The following is a 25,422-nucleotide window of genomic DNA, read 5'->3' as shown; positions in this document are numbered from 1 at the left end:
GTTAACAGCCCTGATCAAGTCAGCTTATTCTATTTAGGTGGCAAGCAAAGTTTAGATCTTAGCATGTTTGCAATTTTCTATTTCATAACCATTCTTTCCTTGGAATCTTAATACATTAGCATTAAGGACTGCACATCATGTTCTTCCCTTTTCTTTACATTCTACCATGTCTCCCATTCCCAGAGCGTAGAGTCAGAAGTTTCATAGGACATAAGCAGAGATAACTAAGAGAAGGAAATTACAACTAATCTCTTGCATTCAAAAAGCTTGTTCTTTCTCCCTAACATCAAGTCCTGGGGGAGAAATAGTACCTTACTGACAAAGGAAAGGAAAAAATGTCAGAATACTTATAGGGGTGCAGCACCTCCTCTATGAGGAAAGGCTGACAGAAATAGGGTTTTTCAGTCTGAAGAAAAGAAGGCTCTGGGGAGACCTTATAGCTCCTTCCAATACCTAAAGGGCATAAAAGAGACTTGAAGAGGAACTTTCTACAAGGGCATGTGGTGTTAGGACAATAGGGAATGGCCTTAATATGAAAGAGGGTAGGTGTAGATTAGACATAAGAAAGAGGGTTTTTACAATGAGGGTGGCAAAATACTGGAACAGATTGCCCAGAGAGGTGGTGGATGCTCCATTCCTGGAAACATTCAAACCCAGGTTGGATGGGGCTCTGAGCAACCTAATCTAGTTGAAGATGTCCATAGCAGAGGGGCTGAACTACATGACCTTTAAAGTCCCTTTCAATCCAACTATTCTACGTTTCTATGATTCACTGCTGCCAAAAAATTATGGAAACAGCTGTAAGGCCTACTGGGAGCAGGGCATGAGAGAGTGGGCACATTGAAGAGGAATTCAATGGTCACAAAATGTAGACTAGTTAGCATACAAACACTGTATGACTACGGCTTGGCTTGCCCAGGACCATACTTGTGATTCATTGCCCTTTTTTCACCCTCAAGTTACCAATCTCAATCCCTTTATTTTCCAAAAGACATCATATGCAAGCACAGGTAGGGTCAATATAACCAACAAAGATGATATTCAGAATCTCTTGCTCTAATACCTGCTAGTGTGTACTGAACAGTAGTACATCATTAGTAAGCAGAGAAAAAACCTACATGGAGAAAGGTTTTTCCAGCACCCCCAAGTCTAGGCTGCTCCCAAAGCAGGCTTGCTATGGAGTCCCCTACCAAAGTAGACTTCTGTCTAAGAAAACCATCAACCAGCACCTTCCTATCAAGAAAAAAAGTGTTCCAAGGTAAATAGGACTGCAGCTTCTCAGCTACAGCTAACCAAACTTCTCTTTGAACCATTAGAGCTAAACACAAGGTCAAGATTTTAATTCTAATTACCCACATTAATGCTTGTGTGACACTCCTTAAACAAGCCATGTTCAGTGCCATCTAACTCAGCTCTTTAGTATTTCAACATGCCATTCCATGCTGAGAAGTACCACAGCAAAGTTCTCCCAATAGCAAATTTCTTACTACTAAACTATGTTAGTAGTTATGTCTCCTCAAAACCATTTCAATCAAAAAGAACAATTTTTTGGTTTTTATAATCATATGCTAAGATGAAAAATGAAACATTTTTCATCTTAGCATATGATTATAAAAACCAAAAACCAAACCATTTAAGAGTCTATATGATACTAATGTTTGCTTATGCAGACTTGACAGCAGTTAAATGTTATGTGTTTTTTCTAACAATTTTATAGCAAAAAGCTGTGCCTATAGTCAGGCTGTTGTTGGGAAGAGTTTATTGTAACTACTACAATAGAAGACTTTTATGACATAAACCCAACTTTAGGTAAGTAGTTACCAAGCTGAGAAAGATAACTCCTGCCTAAATCAAGTTTTATCTAAAACATTAAAAGTCAGCAAATTTTACATAAAGAGGTGTCCTTATGGGACACTGCAGAGACCTTGCACAGAGTTTACTTTAAAACTAAGTTCAGTTATCCAGCCTAGAACCTTTTAATAGCTCCCTTCCCAACTACTAGACCAGCATAACCAAACAGACATTTCGTAGTACATATCAAAAGTTCAGCAGCAAGTACTGAAGTACAGTCACCAGTTGGCTTTATCTTTTTATTTTAAAGCAAGCCACAGAAACCATGTGCAAGCACACATTATTCCACTCAATCTCTTTGCAGAACTCAAACTTTTAAGGGAACAACTTTATGAGCTAGTGCAGAATGCAATGAGTAGTTCCATATGAATGCATGCCAGGACACAAGGTATCCCAGCTCGCTTATTGTCACTTCTCATTCTACGTCCCCAAAAGAAGATTAGGAATACTGCCTGGTTGGAAAAAGCTTTTTTGTGCTGGCTTTTAAACATATCAAAGCTCTATCAGTAAAGTCCCATGTTCACTTCTGGAGCCTGCAAGTCTTTAGTAAGACAGAGGACAGAAATATTTAAGTAAAGTTTATCAAATACAAACAGTTCCATTTCAACTGATACCACTGGTAATATTAATTCAATGTTTAGCAAAAACGTCAGCTATTTTAAAATCTGAATTTTATGAAGAAAGAATGCTAATCTAAAATCATCTGGTATTCTTGTAATAGTAAAAAAAACACAAACCAAAGCCACAACCACCACAAACAAAACACAAAACAATCATACAAACAAGCAAAACTCCAAAACTTTGTCAGAGCACTCACCCGCAACGCTGGTAATGGTAACAGGAACTCCTTGAACTTGAACACCTGCAGCACTCAGGTTGGCAACACTTACTGTTTGAAGATTAGGTACTGAAGCAAGCTGGGCAGCGTTCAGAGTGATGGGGGTACCAGCAACAGCCACGGGAGCAATCTGGGCAATGGTTGTGCCACCACTTGAAGACACAGGAGTGATGGTTAGCTGTTGGGGTAACCCAGCATTTTGAACTTGCAGATTTGAAAGGCTTTGCAGATTCTGAACCTGCACAGTTTGCCAGCTGATCTGTCCTGATGGTGTTAAAGTTGGAGCCCTGATGAGCACCTGAGTTGGGCTCACTGCCTGCAGCTGAACATTCTGCAAAGGCTGCTGCTGGATGGTCTGTATAGTCTGCCCTGACTGGAGCTGAAATGACTGTGGAGGAATGGCCTGAATAATCTGCTGTTGAGGCTGCTGGATCTGTATCTGCTGCAGAATAGGCTGACCTACGATCTGGACCTGTTGAAGGGAACCTGACTGATCCTGGACGTTCTGTAGTCCATTGGACTGAAGCTGACTGGAGCTCTGGGCTTCGGAGTCTGTAGCAGTTGTTTGAGGTTCTTCAGTCGCCTGCTCTGAACTGCTGCCTGCTGTGCTTGTGTATTGGCCTGTTTCTGCAGAGCTGACCAGTGTGTCACTGCTAGTCAGAGATGTTGAGGCAGTGGTTGTAGCAGTGGAAGATGAGGAAGGAGACTCTGGCATGGTACTACCAGAGGCAGAAGTGACAGGTGTAGACGCCAGCTGATTTCCATTGGAAACTCCACTCTCGGTAGACTGGCCAACTTGCCCTGAACTTCCTCCAGTGGCAACGTTGTTGATCACAGGCAAAGCCAGGGTTACCCCACCAATGTTTATAGGTAGCGTTGTTACAACTTGCGCCTGAGTACCAGGAATAGTTTGCAGTTGCAGTGGTATGGAAACACCGGGCCTAATTTGGACTGGAACTGTTTGATTTGCTAGATTTTGAGCAATAACATTTCCTGAAGCTGTCCTGTTTGCAGTTGTGAGGATAGCTTGATTATTCCCTGCAGGAATAAGCTGAATTTGACCCTGTATGTCTTGTAGACCAGTAGCGTTGGATGGATTGATTTGACCTTCCGTTGTCTGAATCTGTGGAATCACTTGGTACTGGACACTACCGCTTGGATTCTGTACTTGAATGACTTGGAATTGTCCAGGGGTCGTTGTAGAAGAATTGCCTGATTTGGTTTTTGAAGGAGATGTACTTCCATTGTTACTGCTGGAGGGACTTGCTGCACTTGAGGCAACAGAAGATCCTTGCTGAGCAACATTATTTTCTTTTGAAGCAGAAGGAGCAGCGGCAACGAGCTGCCAAGCGTTTCCAGCTAGCTGAGTTGTTACCAATTCCAACTGCTGTGGCTGATTCTGAAGCTGCACCAAACCTTGATTTGGGTCTATAATAATCTGCTGCTGTCCAGTTCCTTGATTCTCACCAGGAGTTCCTATTTTGCTGCAAGTGGCTGCTAGCAAAGCGAGAGGTGAAGGCTGAGAATCCTATCCATAAAAAGAGAAAACAGAAAGGATTCAGGACAAGAGTGCAAGTACGAAGCATCAAAAGTGAGCATTAAGGTTTGCACAGGAAGCCAAAGAAAAACCCAACAAGGTGCTTCTGCACAAAGACCAATGATACAGCTCTGAATAAGGAAGTATGAATTGCTGTAAATAATCTTTAAACATAGTGCTCTTAAAAGTCTTTAATTATCAATGATTATCTGACAGCCAAGACCTCAACTGCATCATCAATTCAGTCTTTTTTTCCCCTCAAAATAAAGAAAAAAAAATAAAAATGCTTCTATTACATGGAAAGCATCTGATCACTGCAAAATGCAACCAAACAAACATGTCCAGGCAGTAAAAACACTGCACCCAACCAACTGTGCTTCATCCAACCCAAAGAAAGATGCCCTGAGCAGGAAATGCTGTTAGCTGAACATTTCATTTTAAATGCTAATAGTTTGGGCACTTCCCTATTCGGGTGTGTGTTCTTTACCTGTGAGCCTCCAGTTTTCCCTTTTTTATTATTATTGTTGTTATTCTCTGCCTCGGGAGATTTCTCTCCCTCTGTGGGCATAGTTTCCTCCTTCTTTTGATCTGCAAAAATATCAAGTGTAACAGGTTAATTATTCACCGTCATTTATACAATAACAAAACCTACGAGCATATCCTTTTCGGTTCCCAGCTCGTCGCTTTCGCCTCTTTATAAAAACAACAGTACAAATCATTATTACAAAAGAACGAGTCCTAAGAAACGTGGTTTGAAACCCAACCCATGGGGGCTGGAGAGTTAACACCCAGAAAGGGGAGGTTTGGTTTCCTCTCCCAGAGACAGCAGGAAAAAACCACCCACAACCCTCCTCCTCCTCCTGCCCCCTAAAGCATCGGCGGCCACTGAGTGGCCGCCGATGCTTTAGGGGGCAGGAGGAGGGTTGTGCATGGGAGGGAAAGAGGGAGGAAAAGAGGAATGAAGGAGGGAAGGATGTGCTCAGGAGGGAGGGTTAGCGAAGAAAGGGGGAATGGAGGAGGGAGGTACGGAGGAGGCAAGCCGGAGGGGCAGGCAGGAGAGGAGGAGAAGAAAGGGGGCATAAGAGGAAGCAGCACGGATGGGCGGAGGGGCAGCGAGAGAAGATCGGGGTAAGAAGGGGGAGAACAGAGGGAAGAAAAGGGGGAACCCGGGAGGGCGGGATAGAGGGGGGATGAAGGGTGGAGGGAGGAGCAGAGGGAGGGAGGGGTGTGCACAGGAGGGAGAGAGGGAGGGGGTTACATACCGCTCATCCCGCATTAATGCCCCGCTGAGGCGCCGCTCTAGGGGGGAGGAGAAGGAGGAGGAGGAGGCGGAGGGTGGGGTGGGGGTAGCGGGGAGAAGGCCGGTCGCAGCCGGAGCTGGGAGGAGCGGGACGGCCTATTTTTCCACGAATGGCCGCCGCTGGGCTGTGGCGTAGCTGCCTCTCTCTCCGCCCGCCGCTGCCGCCGGCCTCAGCCCGCCGCCTTGAGTGACAGCTGGGGCCCGGGGTGGGAGGCGCGGGGGCGGGGCCCGCCGGGGCCCCAACGACGCCCACTGAGCAGGAAACCGAGCCCAGCCGCCGGCCCCTCGGTCGCCCCGCTCCGCCTCAGCCCGGCTCCCCACGCCGCAGGCACAGGGGGCGGGCCGGGGGCGGGCCGCGGCCCAGAGCCCTCGGCCTCCTCCTCCTCCTCCTCCCGGCCCTCTGCCCGTCCGCGCCGCGCGGGAGGGGGCGTGGCCGCCGAGGCGCGCGCGCTCCGCGGGGGCGTGCGGGAGGCCCGGGCTTCCGCGCTCGCGCCGCTCGCTTGACAGCGCCGGGCGGAGGGGCGGGCGGGAGGCGGAGCCTCGGGCGGGGCGGGGCGGGGCCCGGCCGAGCCCTCAGCCCCGGGTCCCGCCGTGGCTGGGCCCGATGATGGACGGCGCGCGCGCCCCGGTCGCCAGCGAATCCGGCGAGGGGGCGGGCGGGGCCGCGCGCGGCCGCCGGCCAACCCGGTGGCGCCTGCCCGCCTCGCGCGCTCGTAACTGACAGCGCGCGGGAAGCCCCCGAGCCGCCGCCTGTCCTGAGGCGCGGCCCCCGCGCCCGCTTCCCCGGCCGCGCAGGGAGCGGGGAGGAGACGCCCCTGCGGCTTCCACACGGCAGCCAGGGCCCGTTCGCTCGGCCGCCTCTGTGCTCCTTTGTAACAGCCTCCCGCGCCAGCCCTCTGCCTGCGGGGGGGGGAAGGGTGGCTCGGGGATTGCATCCACACCTGCTGTGTGGAGGCGGGTGCTGCTTTCTCCTTCGCCATTGGCTCGGCTGCAGTGCTGGGCGCACGCGGCACGCCGGGATATGTAGTTCTGGGCTGGCGGTGGCGGCGAGCGCGCATGCCTGGTGGCGGTGCCCGGCAGGTGCCTTCGGGGCGGGTCCGCCCTGAGGCGCCGGGGCTCAGCCTCGCTGCGGATTCACAAAGCGGGAGGCGCTCCCCGGCGCGCTGTGCCGGACTAGGCGCGTTGTTGCTGGATTAAAACCACATGAATTACCGTGGTGCTGTTGTTTCCTCCCGATGCTTGTGCCGCTGTTCCCTGCGGCTTCGGCCCCGCTCAGCCTGGCTGGTTTGGAGCGATAGCTGGGCAAGCCGAAGCTGGTCGCGGCAGCTATGGTGGATCTACAATAACCACCTCCATGGCAAAGCCTGTTAGTGTTACTCAGATTTGGGAAAAAAAAATGGTGCACCGGTGCAAATTTTGTCCGTTAAAATTTTCTATGCCATATGTCCAAGTTATTTGTCAAGTGCAAAATCACCAGCCTCCATAATGATTAATGGCACAGAACACCTCTCCTACAAGGGAAAGCTGAGAAATTTGGGATTTTTCAGTAGTGAAAAGAGGAGGCTTAAGGGTTAACCTTTTTTGCAGCCTTCCAATACCTAAAGGGAGCCTACAAGTAAGATGGAGAGAGACTATTTGCAAGAATATTAGGAGAATGGGGGGTATGGCTTCAGTCTCAGAGTAGGTTTAGATTAGATACTAGAAAAAAATTCTTTACTGTGGAGGGCTGGGACATTGGAACAGGTTGCCCAGAGGAGTTGTGGATGTTCCATCCCTGGAAGTGTTCAAGGCTAGGCTGGATGCAGTTCTAAGCAACCTGGCCTAGTGGAATGAGTCTCACCTGGCAGAAGGTTTGGAACTAGATGATATTTAAATTCCCTCCCTATGCAGGCCATTCTATGATTCTAGGATAAGTCAAAGATGAAAGTACCAAAGCAGGTACCAGCTGTTCAACAGTTTCATCCTTCAAAGGGCCATCTTCCCCTCAATCCCAACTCCAGGCCTCTCTCCAACCCTTTGGAAGAAAGGAAATGTAGAAATCCCATTGTAGAATAAGAAAGTGATAGACATAAACATGATACAGGCTGTTTCCAGACATTGTACAGACAGAAAACACAGGTCACAAGTACAAAACCACAGGACAGAATAGTCTAGGTTGGAGGGACCACAAGGATCATCGAATCCAACTCAAGTGTTACATTGTCCTAGCAGTGAATGAATGATGTTTGTCCCTACTATGAACATAACATAGCCATGCTCTGAATCTCTGCTCTTTTATGTTGTATTGTAGTGGTGAGACACCAGAACAGACCAACTCTTGGGCCAAAGGAACTTCCTTCACAGGAAGTTTTTGAGAAGTTAGGATGTGCATGTACCAGGCTGCTCTGGGAGTATTTGATTCCACCTCAGTGCAGGGTTGGACAGAGTAATTTTCTGAACTCCATCACAATTCTGTAGTTCCAAAGGTTTCTATTTTCTAAAGAGACAATTTTCTTGTGTGTCAGTCAGCGTGGTGTGGTTTTATCCCCAGAGCATAGCTGCATACTTTTGAAAGGCTTACCCACTGTAGTAGTGAAAATTAAAAACTGCATTCCTGAAATTGACCCATTTCTTAACAACGTACCAAAGAAAAGTACACAAAAAAGTTATCACACGTAACCAGTTAAGATTGCTTCTTCTATGTTTTTGAAAGTGAAAATGAATATTCACTTCTTGCTCCCCCAAACTGTCCTGCCCAGTTATTGTGAACTGAGATTCTAAGGACATCCCACTATTGTACTTTTAAAGAATGTAATTAAAGCTCCCTTCTTTCATCTATATATTCCCCAAAACTGCTTGAATTCCTGCTATATCTTCATGGCAATTTTTCTTTTTGTTTCACAGCAACAACAGTTGGGAAGGGATCATGACCCCACAAATGCTGAATTATTTGTGTTCAGACAAGCAAGCGGTAGTAGCTCACAGTTTACAGCTCAGCCAAATCCCAGTGCCTCCTAGTTAGTGCCAGGGAGCAGCAAGACTAGGGCTTCCTCCTTAGAGAGTCCACTGCCAAGGCAGGGCAGTGCCCTCCTGGTCAGGGCACCACCCTTCACATCCAAGCATCTTTGAGGTAGTGACAGGACCTGCTGGTGATCCAGTGGTTATCAGAAGAGCAGGAGACTGGGCCACCTCCAGCACAGGGTCAGGGCTGAGCTCCATGCGAGCTCCAGCCGCTGGACAGTGTGTGGGAGTGTATGGTCAGGCTGTTCAGAGCATCAGAGCTTTGCCGTGCACTCAGCTCTGGGAAGCAGAGTATGGGGCACCTCCTGAAGGAAGGGATATATGAAGAACAGGCAAATGTGCTATTGAGGTCACGCTCCTTTTTTTTTTTTTTTTTTTTGAGAGATGGAAGTTTTAAGTCCTATGCAATCTTTTTAAACTTTTACTGGATTTCCATCTGAGGCTGTAGGTTTTTGAAAAATTGCCTCTAGGGTGCAAAGAGTAAAATCTGTCTCAACTCAGCAAGTGATTGAAGTGACAGATAAAAGATGGTGGTGGTGGTGTAGGTGGTTTCAGTAGGGGCACCATGATTTTCATTTTTTATTTTTACCATCCATAGTTACTCCTATACCACCTACTCTTTCCCAAATTCCAAATGTCAGTCTTGCTCAAATTCTTTCTGCCAGCTTAAGCTTTCTGAGTCTGCCCCTTTCAGCATTGTTCCCACATGAACCAGTACCTTCCCTTTGCACCCTGACATGGTTGTTCTCTGTGGGCTTTGATTGAAGTCAGCAGCAGTCACCTGTTGGGTTACATGAAAGAAAGATCAGGTCTGAGGATGTATTTCTGTTGGCACAGGGGTTCCGACTGCTAGTGGGGATCTATGAAAGTAAAACATCAGAAACAGGAAAAAAATAAGCAAACGGCTTTCATTACCACTTTCTTTCAGGCTCAGAACTTTAGAAGTGTGTTGTCACCCAGGAAAAGAGCACAACATGGAAGTGTGTGGGTGAGCAAAGACCCACTGAAATATGAGGTTCCTGGCAAGATGTAGCTCAGGCATAGTATCACATGAGGGTGGCTAGTTTGCACAACAGCCCAAACTAAGAAAATCCACTTAATGCTGAGTCTCTATTGCTTTGTGTCTCTCACAGTGTGTATATATTTTAACTACAAAGAGCTTAGCTCCTTGTTTTTGATACTTTAATTATCCTTTCTCTCTATCCATATGTGCAGTTTTCTGTCTCTCTTGTGTGTCAGTTCTTCTATGTTTTGTTCCTGTTTTTCTTATATTTTAATTTTCTTTATTTTCTCCGACTTTTTCCTGTGTGAATTTAATTCCCTGTGTCTTGCTTTTCCCATTATTTTTTGCTACTTTCTTTCCTTGTTCTAATAGCCACCCATTTCTCCACCTCAAAAATATTCTCTCACCCTAAATCCCCACCTGTATGTTGCATTCTTTTTTTTTCTTTTTTTTTTCTTTTTTTCTCCCCCTTTTTAAGTTCCCAAACTCTTTTCTTTATCACTTCTGGCTTGCTCTTTAAGCTGTCTTTAGCATTCATTGATTTTTCACCTAACTCACTGACTGATATTTTTGAGCCTATTAGGCATGACTCTATAAGAGCACGGTGGGGCTTGTAATGCTGAACAGAACAACATCAAATATCTTTACAAAGGGAAAAAAAAAGAGGGGGCGTGAAGGGGGAGGGAAAGACAGCTGTCTGCATGCTCCAGTTTCATTGGTTCCCTTCTCTACTCTCTGCCAGCCCTTGCATAGGTTGCATTTGGACAGAGAGAGACGAGAGGCTGGCAGCTGCAAACAGTAGAGACAGTAATGACATGGTGGCTTCACAAAACTGTAAGTCCAGTTGTAGAGGAGCTTGTATTAGATTAAAAATGCTGCAGCCCTTAGACACATGGTGCTGAACTACTATAAGACCAGACTGTTTGACTGAAGCTGGGGGTGTGGTGAGAATATTTATATAAACATAAGAAGGAATAATTTTTGTCTGCCAGGATTGCATAAGATCAAGTATCAGATAACCATATTTCTGAATGGAGCTTATTTGCCAGCCCAGAGGCTCTTTTGCCAGTTCTTTCATGCTCCCTTTGTGCTCTTGGTGCTGCTTTGCCATGGAACTCAAATTTTCCCCAAGAAATATATGCAGGTTTGGGTGCATATTTACTCTTATGCTTCTGGTGGGTTTGTTGTAAACTGTTTCAACTCCATCAACAGCAACTTTGAAGAATTTGGTGATGGCGTAGCATTACTGATCAGACGGAGCCTGGACCAGAGCCACAGTGGAAATCCTGTACTTGGCAAGCAAGCCCCTTCGGCATTGTTCCACATGATCCCAAGTGAACCAAGCAAGAGGTATTTGACCTGTTTGGAATCTGTGTAAAATATCTATTGACAACACCATGGGAACTCGAGCAATGATTTCTTTTGTAGCATCCTCTCTTTGCAAATGCATCAGCCCAGGGAATCTCAGACAGCACAGGACTGGATTAAGAATCCTGCCTTCAGGAAGACAAGCAGCAAAAATGAATGCTTCAGTTCTGAATGCCATGGCCCTAACTTCTCCAAGCCTGAAACACAAAGCTTCCCTTTGTACTGCATTCAATTGTTCATTCTCACTCACCTGATGTTCTCCTAGGATTTTCTCATGTCATTACTGTGTTGCAGTTACCATGAGAAAGCAGGTATGTCTCAGGCACTGAATCAAACACTTATTCTGAACAGGGTTTATGTGGCTCTAGACAGGGCCCATGCACTCTGCACCCTGCTACTGTATCAGCTCTGACTATTGGATGACATTGTATCAGACATTGTGAAAGCAAGCTCTTAGTTTAGGAAGGGAAGTGAAATCTACCTGACATTAACTCAAGACATCAGATTTTGTTTCTTGTCACAGTAACAGGTGACAGTTGCAATCCAGGACTTCAGCATATCCAAGGACACAGTGTGGAAATTGACTTCAGGACATTCACTGAGAACCTTCCCCTACCAGGTCAAAAATGTGTTTTTCCAACACCCAGGACCATGTCATCCAGCACAGAGATAATCTGCATACCTTAAGGGAGTGATAATTGTCTTCTGTATTCTTTTCTATGCCCAATCTATCACAAGTCTAAAAACTAAAATCAAGTCTTTCCTGAAGTACGTTTGAACTCAGGGAGTTACTTGATTCTATTTGTCACTGCTATGAAGTATTTTTGGCTTCTCTCCTCCTGTCCCAAGCTTCTGTCAAGTGTAAGTCTCTGCAGACATCTTGCCTTCTCCTTTCTCCCAAGCCAGAGAGCCCCTGTTGACTAGGTGTGTGACCATCATCAATCCTACATTAAGTAGGGAAGGAAAAACCTTGAGATGTAGTTCCTTCTGATGAGGAGATAGATACTCTTAAATATGTAAAAAAAATGTGGGAAAGCCATGTGTAGAATAAAGTCTGACAGAAAATCAAGGACTTTTCTTTGAGGTAGACAAGTATACATAGCCAGTGACCACTTGAAAGTAATTAAATCAGTAAGTGAAAAGGCCTTAGTGAAGATTGCCAATGGATGAGCTCATGAGCTTGACTGCCAGGGTGCAGGTGCAGTCCCCGGAGGCCCTGATGGGTCAGTCTGTTGATCTCAGTGTGCTGGGAGCTTGAGGGATCATAGTCTTCTTGTGTCAGTGTGGCCAGGAGAGAGCAGCGGGATGCACAGGTACCACACACCTCCATGTATCACCCAACCACAGCGTTGTCTTCCATGGTTGTTACAAAAGCTTGCAACACAGTGACTCCTTCCTTTTGATCTAGAGCCTGGAGATCTGAACTGGTGGATGTGGTGGTTTAACCCCAGCCAGCAAGTAAGTAACATTCAGCTCACTGAGGCTCCCTGCCTCCTGGCTCCAGTGGGATTGGGAGGAGAAACATCTGGGTTTACATAAGAACAGTTTAATAATTAAAATAAAACATAAAACACTAAACACCAAACATAAATTAATAATAATAATAACAACAACAACAATGAAAATGTCGGCAACAAAGAGAGAGAGAAATAAAAATAAAACCCAAGAAAGACAAATGATGCACAATACAATTGTTCATCACCTGTTGACCAACATTCAGTCCAAGCCTGAGCAGCAATTTTCTCCTCCTGTCAACTCCACCCATTTATGTACTGGGCATGGTACATTCTGTGGTATGGAAATCCCTGTGTCTAGTTTGGGTCAGCGGTCCTGGCTATGATCCTTTCTGGCTGCTTGTGCACCTGTTTACCAGCAAAGCTTGGGAAACTGGAAAGTCCTTGATTTAGAGCAATTATTTCTCAGCAGCACCTAAAACATCAATGTGTTGTCAACATTATTCTTATACTAAATGCCAACCCCACAGTATTGTACCAACTACTAGGAAAAAGAAAAATTATCTCAGCAGCCAGGATAGCAGAGAGAACGTTTTCCCCATCAGTGACCCCATCAGATGCAGTTGAGGGTGTATCCAAGTCTACTACCACTTCCTATCAAAGTGGTTGTTTTAACTTCCTAAATAACCTCACCTGCTATTGATTTTCCAGTCCCAAAATGCTGCCAGGGCACTGAGATAGGGGAACTCTTTGGATCTCTGCAGGACTAGTTATTTCCTTTTCTTGCTCAACAACATGCCTACACACTAGTCTTCTCACAAAAAAAGGGCTGAACTTGTTATCATTAATATTGTACTTCTCATTCTAGAAATCTCTTTTTGCTGCTTAGCTGCCCCACCTGCATTTGCAGAACTCTTCTCATAGAGCCAGATGTGATGCTCAAAAGGATCCTGTCTTTGTCATCTTTGACAATATATGACAACAGAGAAAGTTGTGTCTGATGTAACCAACTTTGCAGTCTCATTTTATGTGGCCCATTGTGTGCAGGAAACTCTTCTGGCTCAGGAAGTCTGCCTGCATCTGTGCTGCCACCGAAAGCACTGCTGCTCTGCCCACATACATGTTTTTTGCTCAGTTCATCTTCCAAAAATGGAGACACTGTGATGGCAGGTGTGGTGATAGGTCCAGGGCATGTTATATTAGTTGTTTAAAGTTGTTCAACTTAAACAGTTCAAAGACAGAATCACAGAATATGCTGAGTTAGAGGGCACCCATCAGGATAATTGAGTCCAACTCATGGACTCATGTACCTATTCCTTGCAGTGAAACCAGGCTGGCAGTTTATAAAGTACCAGAGGATGGGGAAGTGGGGTGATGTTCAACCAGGATACTAGTTAACATGCCTGTAATAAATGTAGGCATAAACAGGATACCCTATGTTCTGTGTTATTTGCAGTTTGTATTCCAAATTTTTTATGTGGTACCAGTGACCCAGTTCTGCACAGGTCTTGTATCAATAAATGTACATGAAAGCTGCTTGAGGGACATGTGTCAGTTCTTGTTTGAGAAAATCAATGAATGTACCTGGAATTTCAAGTCTGCAGGTACAGCGGATGGAGGGGGGAATGGGAGGTAGATTTTTTCCTCTCTGAACTCTAATCAAAAAGAAAACAGATGAAACAAGCACATTCCATAGTCTCAAATATATTTTCTAACCTTGACTCTTCAATAGGATACAGTTTTACTTTCATGAAATTTCTGAGGAGAGGGAACCAAGAACATGAGCCATAGACTCATTTTTTACCTAGCTCCAATTCTCAGTGCATTTTATTGTAGAAGAATAACCCTTGCAAAAGAATTGCACTGACAAGGGTCCAGATAGGAGTAAACTTGTATTAATAGATAATTTCAAGTACCCAGGATTAATGGCTCAAATACTACTGAAGGATATAGCTAAGAGTAGCAAATTCTTGTAACCACAAAGGAGTGCTTTAAGCAGTAGGTGGCTTTGCTGGTGTGCAAGAGATTTAGTCCTAAGTAACAAATGAGATCTGATTTAAGAAGTAATTATAGCTGACTCTCTCTGTCACAGTAGCTGCAAGATAGTGAAGATTAGTGTAGTAATCTTAACTGTAGAATGGGTGTCCACAGGCATAAAACCATGAAATCAAAGGCAAAGTACTTTAGAAAATAAAATCCTTAAAATCAACCTGGTAAATATTTAACTGCACTATAGCATAATGATTGAAAGAACTGACATACTACATTAGATAGTTTGTTTGAGTAATAAATAAGCCTATGAAGAGTTAAAAGCAGCCCCCATGATGTCAGGGGGAAGCATCAAGAACAGTGTCATCTGAATTCTGTAGCTGATGAATGTGTCAGAGAGGTTCTGTGAGGAAATGTAAGATTCAAGTGGTCAGAAATAAATCTGAAAGAAGATAAATATTTGGAATCAAAGACCTGCAGGCATCAAGAGATGCATTAAGCTGTCTTGAGAGAATGGATCAAAGTCAGCAAGAGATCTAACCTCTGAGATGTTGCTATTTAAAACTAGTAGACCACCAGGGCATGAATTTCTGAAAGGCAAGTCACTGTCAGAAACTGTCATAAAAATATTTAGTACTAAAAAAATAGCTAATTTAAGTTACAACTTTCTGCTTCTTTGAGACTGTAATAAAAGTAGCAAGAATGAAAATCCAGCAGGATCCACTTGTTTGCCTCTTCCTCAAAGGAATGGAGAAACTCTGAGGAGTATTTTCCTAACCTCTTCTTAGAAAGTTGAATGGTGGAGATGGAGATTATACCTCAGTTTTTTTGGTGACCTATTTCTGTCTGTAGCTATCCATAGAGTCAGAGGGTTTTCCTGTTTTATCCTAAACCTTTCCAGCTGTGATTAAAGCCAGTAAGGTTCTGCCATGCCTTCAGTGTCATGAAGCACAATCATGAAGAGGAATCCCTGCTTTTCAGAATTTTCTACGCATTGGAAGGTTGAGATATCACCTCCACACCTTCCATCAGCCTCTATTTTTTAGAGCAAATACTACCTCTCCCTTTTTCAATAATTTTCCATATTTTAAACCATTTTAAAGTACTCTTCTTTATGTACTGTTGTGTTAGACTACTCCAAACAGAGGCTTCTGAAAGGTGAGTTAAGAAAAACAGTTAGTAATTCTGCCTTACATATGACATATCTATTAGAATGTCCCAGGATGAGTTTTTCTGTTTCTCCATCAGTGTGGTATCACTGATTCTATTTAATATGTGGTTTAATGTAACAGCCAGGTCTCTTTCTAGAGAGCTGTTAGTATTCTCAATTTTGTATTTATGCATTTGATTTTCTTCTAGCTTCAGTATAGTTCTTGGTCCTTGTATTTATTGAGTTTCGTCTTATTGATTACAGACCACTTCTCTGATTTATCAAAGTCATTTTGAATTCTAATCTTTCAGCTTCCTTGCACCCCTTTTCTTTGGCATTTTTTGAGTGTGTTATCCATTCCATCAACCAAGTCTTAAATGAAAATGTTGTGTTGGATCAGATTTTGGCCAGATCTTATCAGAATTATAATCAGACATATTATATATCCTTTCTATTTGAAAACAAAATATGAATAAGTCTAGGAGTATTTTCTGCAAGCAATTATGCACATATTGTGCGCAGCAAGTTAACCCAGAACAAAATGTTTCTGTGCCCTGTTAATGAGAAGGTCAAGTAAGGTAGTGCCCAAAGATTCCCATAAGTCAATACACATCTCTGCTACTGCCTTTTTTGCTATGAGGCAGATAATCTGTTAAAGGAAGAAAACACAGCAGTTTATCAAACTTTTTTTTGCAACAAATCTTTCCTGCCTGTTTGTTTTTCACTGACCCTCCAGGTGCTTTAAAAGTGTCAATTTAATAATTTATTGGATTATTGTTCTTGATGTTGAAATGATGTTGACTGCTGATTTTTCCTTTCTGAAGATGGTATTTTATTCTTCCCTATTCAGACTACCCGTTGTTCAAGAATTCTTGAAAACAGTGATGGCAATGCAGTGTTATAAACGTTTTAATTCTAGGACCACTTCACAGAAAATATCTGAGGTAAATATTTAGATACTGTGTGAACATAAAAATTGTGTCTCTGTTCTTGATATTAATATTTGACACTTGCTTCAAAAGGAGAAAATTATGTAAACACTTTAAAAGACAAAATTTGCAAGACATAAAATAAAATAACTTTTCAGAAGAAAAGTTGTATAATTACTTTATTACTTTTCTTTGTAGCTTTAAGAGACTTTTCCTTCTAAATATTGCTGAAGCTTATTAGAAGAAGCTAGTTAGATACTTACTAATTTTCTCTATCCAAACTACATTATAATAAATTACTGGTTGCCAAATTGCTTCTTTGAAATAAGTCACTGGCGAAAAGAATTAAAACATGAACAAAAGAAGAATAGAGGTAGTAAGACATAGAAATATTGAAATATACTGTATTTACACACAGCTGGCCATGTTTATCCCCTTACCCCTCAATTTTCCCACTCTTGCTCCTCCCCAAATCACCTAAACATCTCCCTTTTCCTGCCTCTGGATCCTTCCCTAAACATTATCCTGCACAACTTGAGAATGCTTTTCTCCTGCATTGAATGATGTATCCCAGCCCTAGGCAGCACCTTTGCTTGGTCTGAAAGGGGATCTAGACAGCTGTTTGCTTGCAGCACTTTGTCATGATGGCTTTTTCAGGCGGACACTGGGTCCCTGCTGGGACCAGTCCAGGGAGGGGCCTGAATAAAGTGTTTGTTTCTTGGTGGTCCTTGGTTCAGGTTGTGCTGTGGCCAGCAGGACCAAGGCAGTGATTGTCCCCTTGTACTCGTCATCAGTGAGGCCACACCTTGAACCCTGTGTTCAGTTTTGGGCTCCTCACTACAAGAAAGACACTGAGGTGCTGGAGAGTGTCCAGAGAAGGGCAACAGAGCTGGGGAAGGGTCTGGAGTACATGTCCTGTGTGGGAGCTGGGGTTGTTTATCCTGGAGAAAAGGAGACTCGGGAAGAACCTTACTGCTCTCTACAGCTGCCTGAGAGGAGGTTTTAGCCAGATGGAGTTCTGCCTCTTTTCCCAGCTAATCTGGGATAGGACATGATGAAAAGGCCTCAAGTTGCACCAGGGAAGGTTTACATTGAATATGAGGAAGAATTTCTTTGTTGAAAAGGTTGCCAGGACTTTAAACAGGCTGCCCAAGGAAGTAGTGGATCACCATCTGTGGAGGTATTTAAAAGATGTGTAGATGTGACACTTAAGGACATGGTTTAGTGGTGGACTTGTCAGTGCTGGATTAACAATTGAACTCAATGATTTTACAGGTCTTTTCCAGTGTAAATGATTCTTTGATTGTATGAGTCTAGGTTCCTGCCTGCTACTCTGCCTTCCCTGTACTCCTCGGGACTTGTGGAAAATGGTCCTCAGTGGTCTGATGGCTTCTGTGATGGTCTGAGGGCAGCCCAACAGGGTAGAATTTGTGTTCCCCATCATTCCACTGTCTCTCTGAGCATCCTTGTGGGTGTGCAGGTGAGCTTTGTCACACAACTGAATAGTTCTTCTGACACAAATAGCGCTCGAGATAATGATAAGAAGGAAAAACCCACAAAAAACCCAAACCACCCTTCTTCCACCAAATAGTTGTAACCTTTCAATTGTAACTTGTCGCAGACATCTTTTTATGAAAATCCTTTCTTAGGATTTTTTCCCTTCTGAGAAGCTAAGAGGCCTCAGGGACAAAATGTGAACAATGGTTATCTGCTGCTGTGGAATGCAACAGGTGGATCCGTGATTGGTCTCGTGTGGATGTTTGGAATTAGTGACCACTTACGGCAGAGCTGGCTCTCTCTCTGTCCGAGTCACAGACCTTTGTTTTCATTCTTTTCTATTCTATTCTTAGCTTAGCTAGCCTTCTGAGAGGAAACTTTTCCTTCTATTCTTTTTAGTATAGTTATAATGTAATATATATATCATAAAATAATAAATCAAGCCTTCTGAACATGGAGTCAACATTCTCATCTCTTCCATCATCCAAAGACCCCTGTGACCACTGTCACAGTGACTGATTTTTGTTGGTGAAATTTAAACCCCTCTGGAGGAAATCACCCATTTGCTATTTGTCTTGTAAGTACATGTATTTGATGCTATGAGTTGTGGGAGGTGATTACTGGAATCTGTTCCTTCTTCATTAATAAGGAAAAAAAATCAGAAAAACAGTGAAGAAAATGTGCCATTTTACATTGGTCATACTTTTATGGTTTCTTTAGTGTTTTCTTTTTACCTTGTTTTTGATGATGATGGAAATAAAATAAGTTATTTCTTTTTTGTGAAGAGCTTCATGTAGATTGCCAAGACGCACTTCCAAAGAGCTGAAAGTCACATTTTAAATCATAACAAAATTCTTCCCTTTTCATCAAGCTTCAGTTATTATGTGAGTTTTAAAAAGAGAGTTGCTTTTGGATACTCCTTGGAATTACGTGGTGCTCAAAGAAGCTGTTGCTAAGAAATTCAGAGTTCAAGTTTTTCTTCTTAGCAGAAGAATATGGCCATGAACAGCTCTCCATGTGCTTTAGAAGAATACCTTCATTTATAGCTATATATTTAAATTTATATTTTAGAACACAGACAAAGTTGCCTGGCATGAAAGACAGCTTTCCTAGGCAGCAAATTTACTGTACATTGAAATAAGCAGCTCACAGAAGTGGACAGAACCAATCTGACATCATGCAGCCTGTTCATGTTAGTGTTCTCATGAAGAGCTACTAAAGAGTTGTAATGTCAGAGTTATGTCTCTTGTAACAGTGGATAACAACTCTGCACTAGCTAGATGTCTTCTGCTGCTCTCTAAGCTGAACAGGAAATCTAATTCATCTCATGTGGTTTCCTGATGAAATATATACTGGCAATGACAAACGTATGAGTGCTGCTAAATTCAGTTGCTAGATAGTGAAAGATATCTTCTGTTTTTTTTGTTTTTGGTTTGTTTTTTTTCCTACAATGAAACATTAAACTTGCGAAACAAATGACTAAAGGTCAATATAAAATATAATATGGAAATGGCTTCTCTCTTTACTTACCTGAAAAATAATAACTAAAACATAATTAAGAGAGAGAGAAAGAGAGAGATTTCTGATTTAATGTGTATATTTTACATATTAAAAAATGGAAGACATTTTCAATTGAGTAATATCTGTCCTGAAGCTTCACAAGGGCACCTCACAGCTCTTGGGTAAGCTCTCCATTGGTGCTTATGTGAAATGACTAAAGAGCATGAATGAAGTGCCAAACTCCTTGGGTACCATGAACTCTCCCTCTTTGGGAAGGTATGCATTCAATCACTAGGGAGGGAAAACAGCCAGACAGTGAAAACAGCCAGACAGTGGCTGCTGAAACCACACAGCGGTGCAAGTGAAATATTTGGCTATGAACAGCTAAACTATTTTGTCAGTTTGGCAATAAATTTTATTCTAAGTAGAATTCCCTGGTCCACATCCAAGCGCTAACACTAGCTGTTTTTCCTGGTTCAAACAGAGAGTGAGAAGGGAAACAACTGGGATAACCAAAGTCAAACCTTCTGTTTCATGTGATCAGTAAATACTTTGTGCAAAGTTCCTGCAGTCTCTGTGTAAAGCTGAGATAGCTGGCACAGCAAAGCAGGTAACAGCTCTGGAAGCAAAAAAACTGGCATGCTGGAACTTATGCTAGTTTGATCCCTTCTGCTGTATTAGAGGACATATTGTAGATTCTTTATTTTCTACTTTTATTTAAAAATTATTTTTCTTTTGACAGAGTTTGTAATTTCCCATTTTTAGTTACAGAAACATTTAACACCTGTCCTTTTTCTCAGTTTGCTTGTTCTTGACAATGCTTGTCTCAGAAAAGCCATGATATTTCAAATCATGGGATCTATACTGATCTCACTGGTCATTGCAGCACTAGCCATTAGCAAACACAATTCTACACTAGCTAATTAAAGTCTTCTGGGTTTGGCATTTAGTTTTGTGTGCTGATTCACAGCAATGTACTTACTTGTGCTGGGTTCATATGCAGCTGTGTGTCTTCACAACTGCCTTTAGCCAGCTTGAGAAGGTGCTCTTCCAAAAAGAATGATTCTTCTTCTTCTTCTTCTTGCCCAGGTGTGCATTACCATTCATTTCCTTGTGGTTGTACTGGTGTGGCCATGCAGCAGCTCACAGAAACTCAACTCAACTGGAAAAAACACTCACACAAAAGATATTTTCTCAGCTAAGCTGTTTCAGCTGACTGGTAATGAAGCAGCACACCCCCAACACAAGGGGAAGGTGAGAAGATGTGGCCAGGCACAAACTAGAATTGCACCCTTTCAGCAGAAGTGAAGATCAGCTGCAAGAGGTGTGACTCCTTTTCTTCACTGTGGGGTTAGCAGAACCCTCTACACCTATTCTCTTTGCTTTCATGAGGTCCCTTCTTCTTTCTCTCCTTTGTAAGAGGCTCAGCAATGCTGCGAGGCTGTGCTTGTGTCATAGCTGGAAAGAGAGGCATGCTGTTTGGACTCCTGAGCTGCCTTTGCTGGCAGCATGGCCCACATGAACACCTTATAGCTGTTACTTAGCTCAGGTTTCAAGGCCAGACTCACAATTACCCACACTGCTTTTCAGCTTCAACCTGTGTACAGGGACAAGTTGACTGATGTACTAGGAGGGAAAACCTAAGCAGGAAATGCAAGCAAGAGAAATTAGTCTGACCTTAGGACACATGGGGAAGAGTTACCTTAAGTTATAAGTGACTTCACTTATAATAAGTGAACAAATAAGCCCAGAATGAGGAATGTCTCACAAGGACTCAGCATGAGATATGGTATATGAGCAGCATCAAGACATATGGTGGCCTTGCAGCGATTTTAAAGCATATAATAAAGTTTCATAGAATATGTGGATGAGCCTAAAAATAAGCAGGAAGGATGAAACAGTTACCATTCTCAAAGCACTTGTGAAAGTTGATCTGCTGTCTATCATGTTGCTGATGTAGATATTTACAAAGAGAGGCTAATGCTGCTTTAACTGGTACAATATATTAACACTCTCTGGAGAGCTACTATGGCATGTGACACAGGTTGCACTAGTATCCTCTTTGGCCTTGCTCCTAGACATTTCTCTTAAGCCAAAAGCTGAACTGAGTGATCAGGCACTACCGCTTCACTGGGTTTACAAGTCTCACAGTACTCTATAATCTGGAGAAGCTTCTCGGTTGCACATTTTATATTCTTAAAGAATTTCAGGTCTAAACTATGTCAGCCTTTTTTTTTAAATTATTCTTTATTGTAGGCATTTTTAAACTTTTTTTTTTTTTTAAAAAAAGATTCTTGACCAGCCCTGTATCTCCCAGTCACAAGTTAATGACCGTTGTTGACAATTCTGCTATTTGGCTTCTGGGGAGAGGTTACTTATGCCAAAAGCTGTGTAGCTGTGCCATAGTTTGGGAAGAACCTGTTGGTGTTAGCCCAAGTGTCTGATCTTCTAATTTCAGCAGAAGACCCAAACATCTGAAGAATGTACCCGGGTTATGACTCTTCAGCAGACGCCAAATGCAATCCAGAAAAGAAGCACTGAAAGTATCACTTTAGTACGAACAAATCTGCTCTACCTACTTGAACTTTTTAGCCTATATGTGAAAGAATGCAAGAGTCAGTAGTGACTGTAAATGATCTCAGTGGCCAAGAAAGCTTTGCTCCCCATGTCCTTGTTCCCTTCCTTCCTGATCCATGTGTTCTTGTCCCAAGCACCCATCCTTCCTTGTTCAGGTTATAACAGGCTTTGTTGTGAATTGACATGACCCACTGCTGACTGAAAGTGGTTCCCAAAAAGACATCATTAGCTGTGGAGCTGGCATAGCGCAAGCACCAGGAGTGAGTGGTCAGTGCTGGGGCAGAAAGGAAGGGTGGGAAGGGCAGGTAGCAGTGTGTGCATCAGCTATGGAAGGACTTTGAGTTGGCTTCCTAAAGCTGTGGAACCCCTTGAAGATGAACAGTCTGTCTTGCAACCAGTGACAGTGAAAATGCTAACTAATAAGGTTCTATAAACTCTGGTTAACAATATTGCTAAAATTACTAATGAAGGCAAAAACTGGAAGGTAATGTTCTTCAAGCCTGTCTTTGCTGCAGATGTACCACTGATAATGGAGTAACATGCAGCTGAAACTTAATTGGAACACTAAGGAAAGCTTGAGCTATTTATGGTATTTAATAATTTAATAGTACAAAGTGCACTGATTGTAGTAGTATTCATTTTTCTATTTAATTTAATTATTACTTCTATTTCTTAATTAATAATGCAAGAGTGTATTTTTGTGTAGCACTTTTTTCTGAGCAGTTCCCATTTTGCACCAGTATTTAATCAAGATCTTCCTGCTGTTTGTAAAAAATTAGTACATTCCAGTATACACACATTCTGAAAAATTGCTTGAGTCTGTAATCTCTGAGATCCCTGCAAGACTCATAAAGAGGATCTACCACTAAATGTTTATTCCAGGATGTGTAAAAGCCCTCTAATTTTTACATTCTTATGTTTACAACTCTCAGGTAAAAACAGGGAGTTTTATTTCTCCCACTACAACTGGGATTTCAAAGCAGGGAGATGTTAAAGTCTGTACTCAACAAGGTTATTTAAGATCATGGATCCCGCTAGATGACTTGCCTAGAGTGCAAAGAAAAGCTTTTGTGGAACAAGCACTGAACTTACATCTGCCAATTCCAAGAGGATCTTCCTTACTACTGGACTTTACTGTCTCACTAAGATTGCAATAAAGAGTTCTTTAAAGCTGGGTTTAGAGTACTTTGTTGAGTGGGAAGAAAGATTTTCTTCTAAGGGAAGTTTTGAATGAAGGTCACAGGAGGGCAGAAAGGATACAAAATAGCTGCTGATGCACATGATGGCTATTATGGGCAAGGAAAATGAAAGCTGTAATGTTTTGGGGAAAAAACCCAACTTTATCCATGACATGAAAACCAAGCCTAAATTGAGGAATACTGGGTTATACTGAAGCCCTAAGGGATTGAGGTCTGTAGAGAATAGTCATCCCACTGGAAAAATAAAGGAGATACTCCATGGATTAACTCTAGAACTTTGCATTGCTCTAGAACAAGATGTTGTTACTGAGAAAGCCACTGTGCTGACAGCCTGTGTACCTACTCAGAATGTAGGTACACAGAATGAAAAAAAAATATAAAATAATCAATTTTAAGTGTATGTCTTAAATGTGAAGAAATAAGGTGCTGCATTTGTGTAATGGGGTTGCTTTGGTGTATTGATGGTAAATTACTTCTCAGTGTTAAAGATAATTTATGAGTATAATCATGTGTCTAAATTTTGTACCTCTATTTTATATGAAGTCATTTTTGTTGAGATATTATTAGTGGACCTGCATGCAATTTTTATGGCTTAGAAAGCAAATTTTAAATTGAAGTGCATAAAATAAGGAACAAACATTTTCCAAAGGAACTTGCCCTGATGTGAAAGAAATTCTTGTTGGGACCTCTAATTTCCTATGCTTGATATAGGAGACCAGCCTAAAGGAAGAAAAGAAGGTGAATTCTCAACAGGTGGCATAGACAGGATATACTTTATTATGACCTGCCTTGTTCTGGGAGTTTTAAGTATCATTGGTAACAGAACTGGACTTTAGGTCTGTGCATGACCTAGTCAGACTAGTCTTACTTTCCAGAATATAGTTTCACTCAACAAACTTTTTATATTTTCATACTGTAGTATTTGAATTTTAATTTTGTTTTAATTTTAAAGCATTTTATTAATAAAACTGATTTTATACAGTTGTATATAGAAAAATGAGTATTCAAGTGTTGTCATTTTACCAGTTCCATGAGTAATGTATTTTCTGTTCACAATATTTTCTTCTATAGTCTATATAAATGTGCTATTTATATGTTTTGTAATAATAAATTATTCTCTTCAGGATGTTCAGAGTATTTGATTTCATGACTGAAAACTAGTTTTAAATGCTAGAATTAAAGACAGATATTATTAGATAATCTTGAAACAACAAAATTTTGAATACATGAAAATTGCAAGAAAGCAGCAATATATTTTACAAAAGGAAAACTGTATTGGAATTATGCAATGAGTTTTTTATTCTTATATTGTCCTGATTAATACTGTTCCAGTGATTTTATAAATAGCTATCTTTTTCCACTGCATTTCATCTTTCTTACTTTCCCTGAGCAGTATTCCTGATAAGACTCACGCAAGTAAACACTGACACATTTGAGAAAGAAACAGAGGGTAAAATTTTCTGGGATGTATTTCCACAATCCCTTTTTCTAAAATTTCACTGCCCCTTGAGAAGGGGAGGTTTTGCTCCTCCTATGCTCACAGGGCCTCATTGCAAGCACTGTTGGCTCCTACAGAGTTTTTCCCTTTTCCGTGGTGAGGAGTGGTTTCATCAGCTCACCCTGCTTAATGTAACTTCAAATTCATTAAGTGAAAAAGGAAAGGGTTTTTCTGCTAGGTCAATTATTGTGAAGACAGATAGGGAAACCCCTAGAGGGACTGTAGCTTCTGAGTGACTCCTGGGGGAATAACGACCATGGCATTGGTTGTTAATAACGAAGGCATTGTGTTGATATGGCATTTAATATGGTACTGAATTACCCAATAAGAAATTTCAGAAATTGTTTGATCAGCTTTATTCTAAAATTATTTAGCTGAAGTTACTTTTTTTTTTTAAAAAGGCTGTCCCACATTTCCTAACAGAAGTGATTTTTAGCTCTCTGAGATTCTGTTAATGTACACACTAACAACATCAGCTTTTCACAGCAGCCTAACAAAGTTTTGAAGATTAAGCAAGTCTTCTCCCAGCAGTCTCACTACCTATTCAAAGGGTAGTGTTCAAAGCACAGTGAGCACCTACCAGGTTGTATTCCTAGTCCCTGGATAATACTGAGCTAATTACATAGCTGGTGCTCAGAGCAACTGGGAAATTGAAATTGTAAGAAAGCAGAGATATTTTTCAGTGTCTTTAGCTTCCATTCCACATAGAATGACATGGCTTGCTCCTTCCAA

At 42.3% G+C, this 25,422-nt stretch overlaps 2 protein-coding genes across 14 annotated transcripts in view; one reads left to right on the top strand and one right to left on the bottom strand.

The window, feature by feature from the left end:
• Positions 1–6,025, bottom strand: part of SP4 (Sp4 transcription factor) — a 28,942-nt gene extending 22,917 nt beyond the window's left edge. The window contains exons 1-3 of the mRNA XM_054635768.2: positions 5,489–6,025; positions 4,714–4,814; positions 2,669–4,217 (exon numbers count right to left, since the gene is read on the bottom strand). Of these exons, the coding sequence (XP_054491743.1) occupies positions 2,669–4,217; positions 4,714–4,814; positions 5,489–5,495 (1,657 nt within the window). The 5' untranslated portion in view covers positions 5,496–6,025. The remainder of the gene's footprint in view (positions 1–2,668; positions 4,218–4,713; positions 4,815–5,488) is intronic.
• Positions 5,148–25,422, top strand: part of LOC143693607 (uncharacterized) — a 37,917-nt gene continuing 17,642 nt past the window's right edge. For 3 of the 13 annotated variants that reach the window (XR_013181487.1, XR_013181485.1, XR_013181488.1), the window contains exons 1-4: positions 5,148–5,354; positions 10,742–10,879; positions 16,341–16,434; positions 20,506–20,740. Coding sequence is in view for 8 of the 13 variants with exons in the window: in XM_077175852.1 (XP_077031967.1) it covers positions 5,185–5,354; positions 10,742–10,879; positions 16,341–16,434; positions 20,506–20,670; positions 21,875–22,039 (732 nt within the window). In the remaining 5 variants the exon portion in view is untranslated. Of the gene's footprint in view, positions 5,355–10,741; positions 10,880–16,340; positions 16,435–20,505; positions 20,741–21,874; positions 24,319–25,422 lie in introns of those variants that run through there. The other 10 variants (XR_013181494.1, XR_013181495.1, XM_077175854.1 and 7 more) reach the window with 9 other exon arrangements.

This window comes from Agelaius phoeniceus, chromosome 1 (assembly GCF_051311805.1).
Source record: "Agelaius phoeniceus isolate bAgePho1 chromosome 1, bAgePho1.hap1, whole genome shotgun sequence".
Taxonomy (NCBI): Eukaryota; Metazoa; Chordata; class Aves; order Passeriformes; family Icteridae; genus Agelaius; species Agelaius phoeniceus.
Note: the sequence above shows the minus strand (reverse complement) of the source record. Positions and strands in the feature narration are given on the sequence as shown.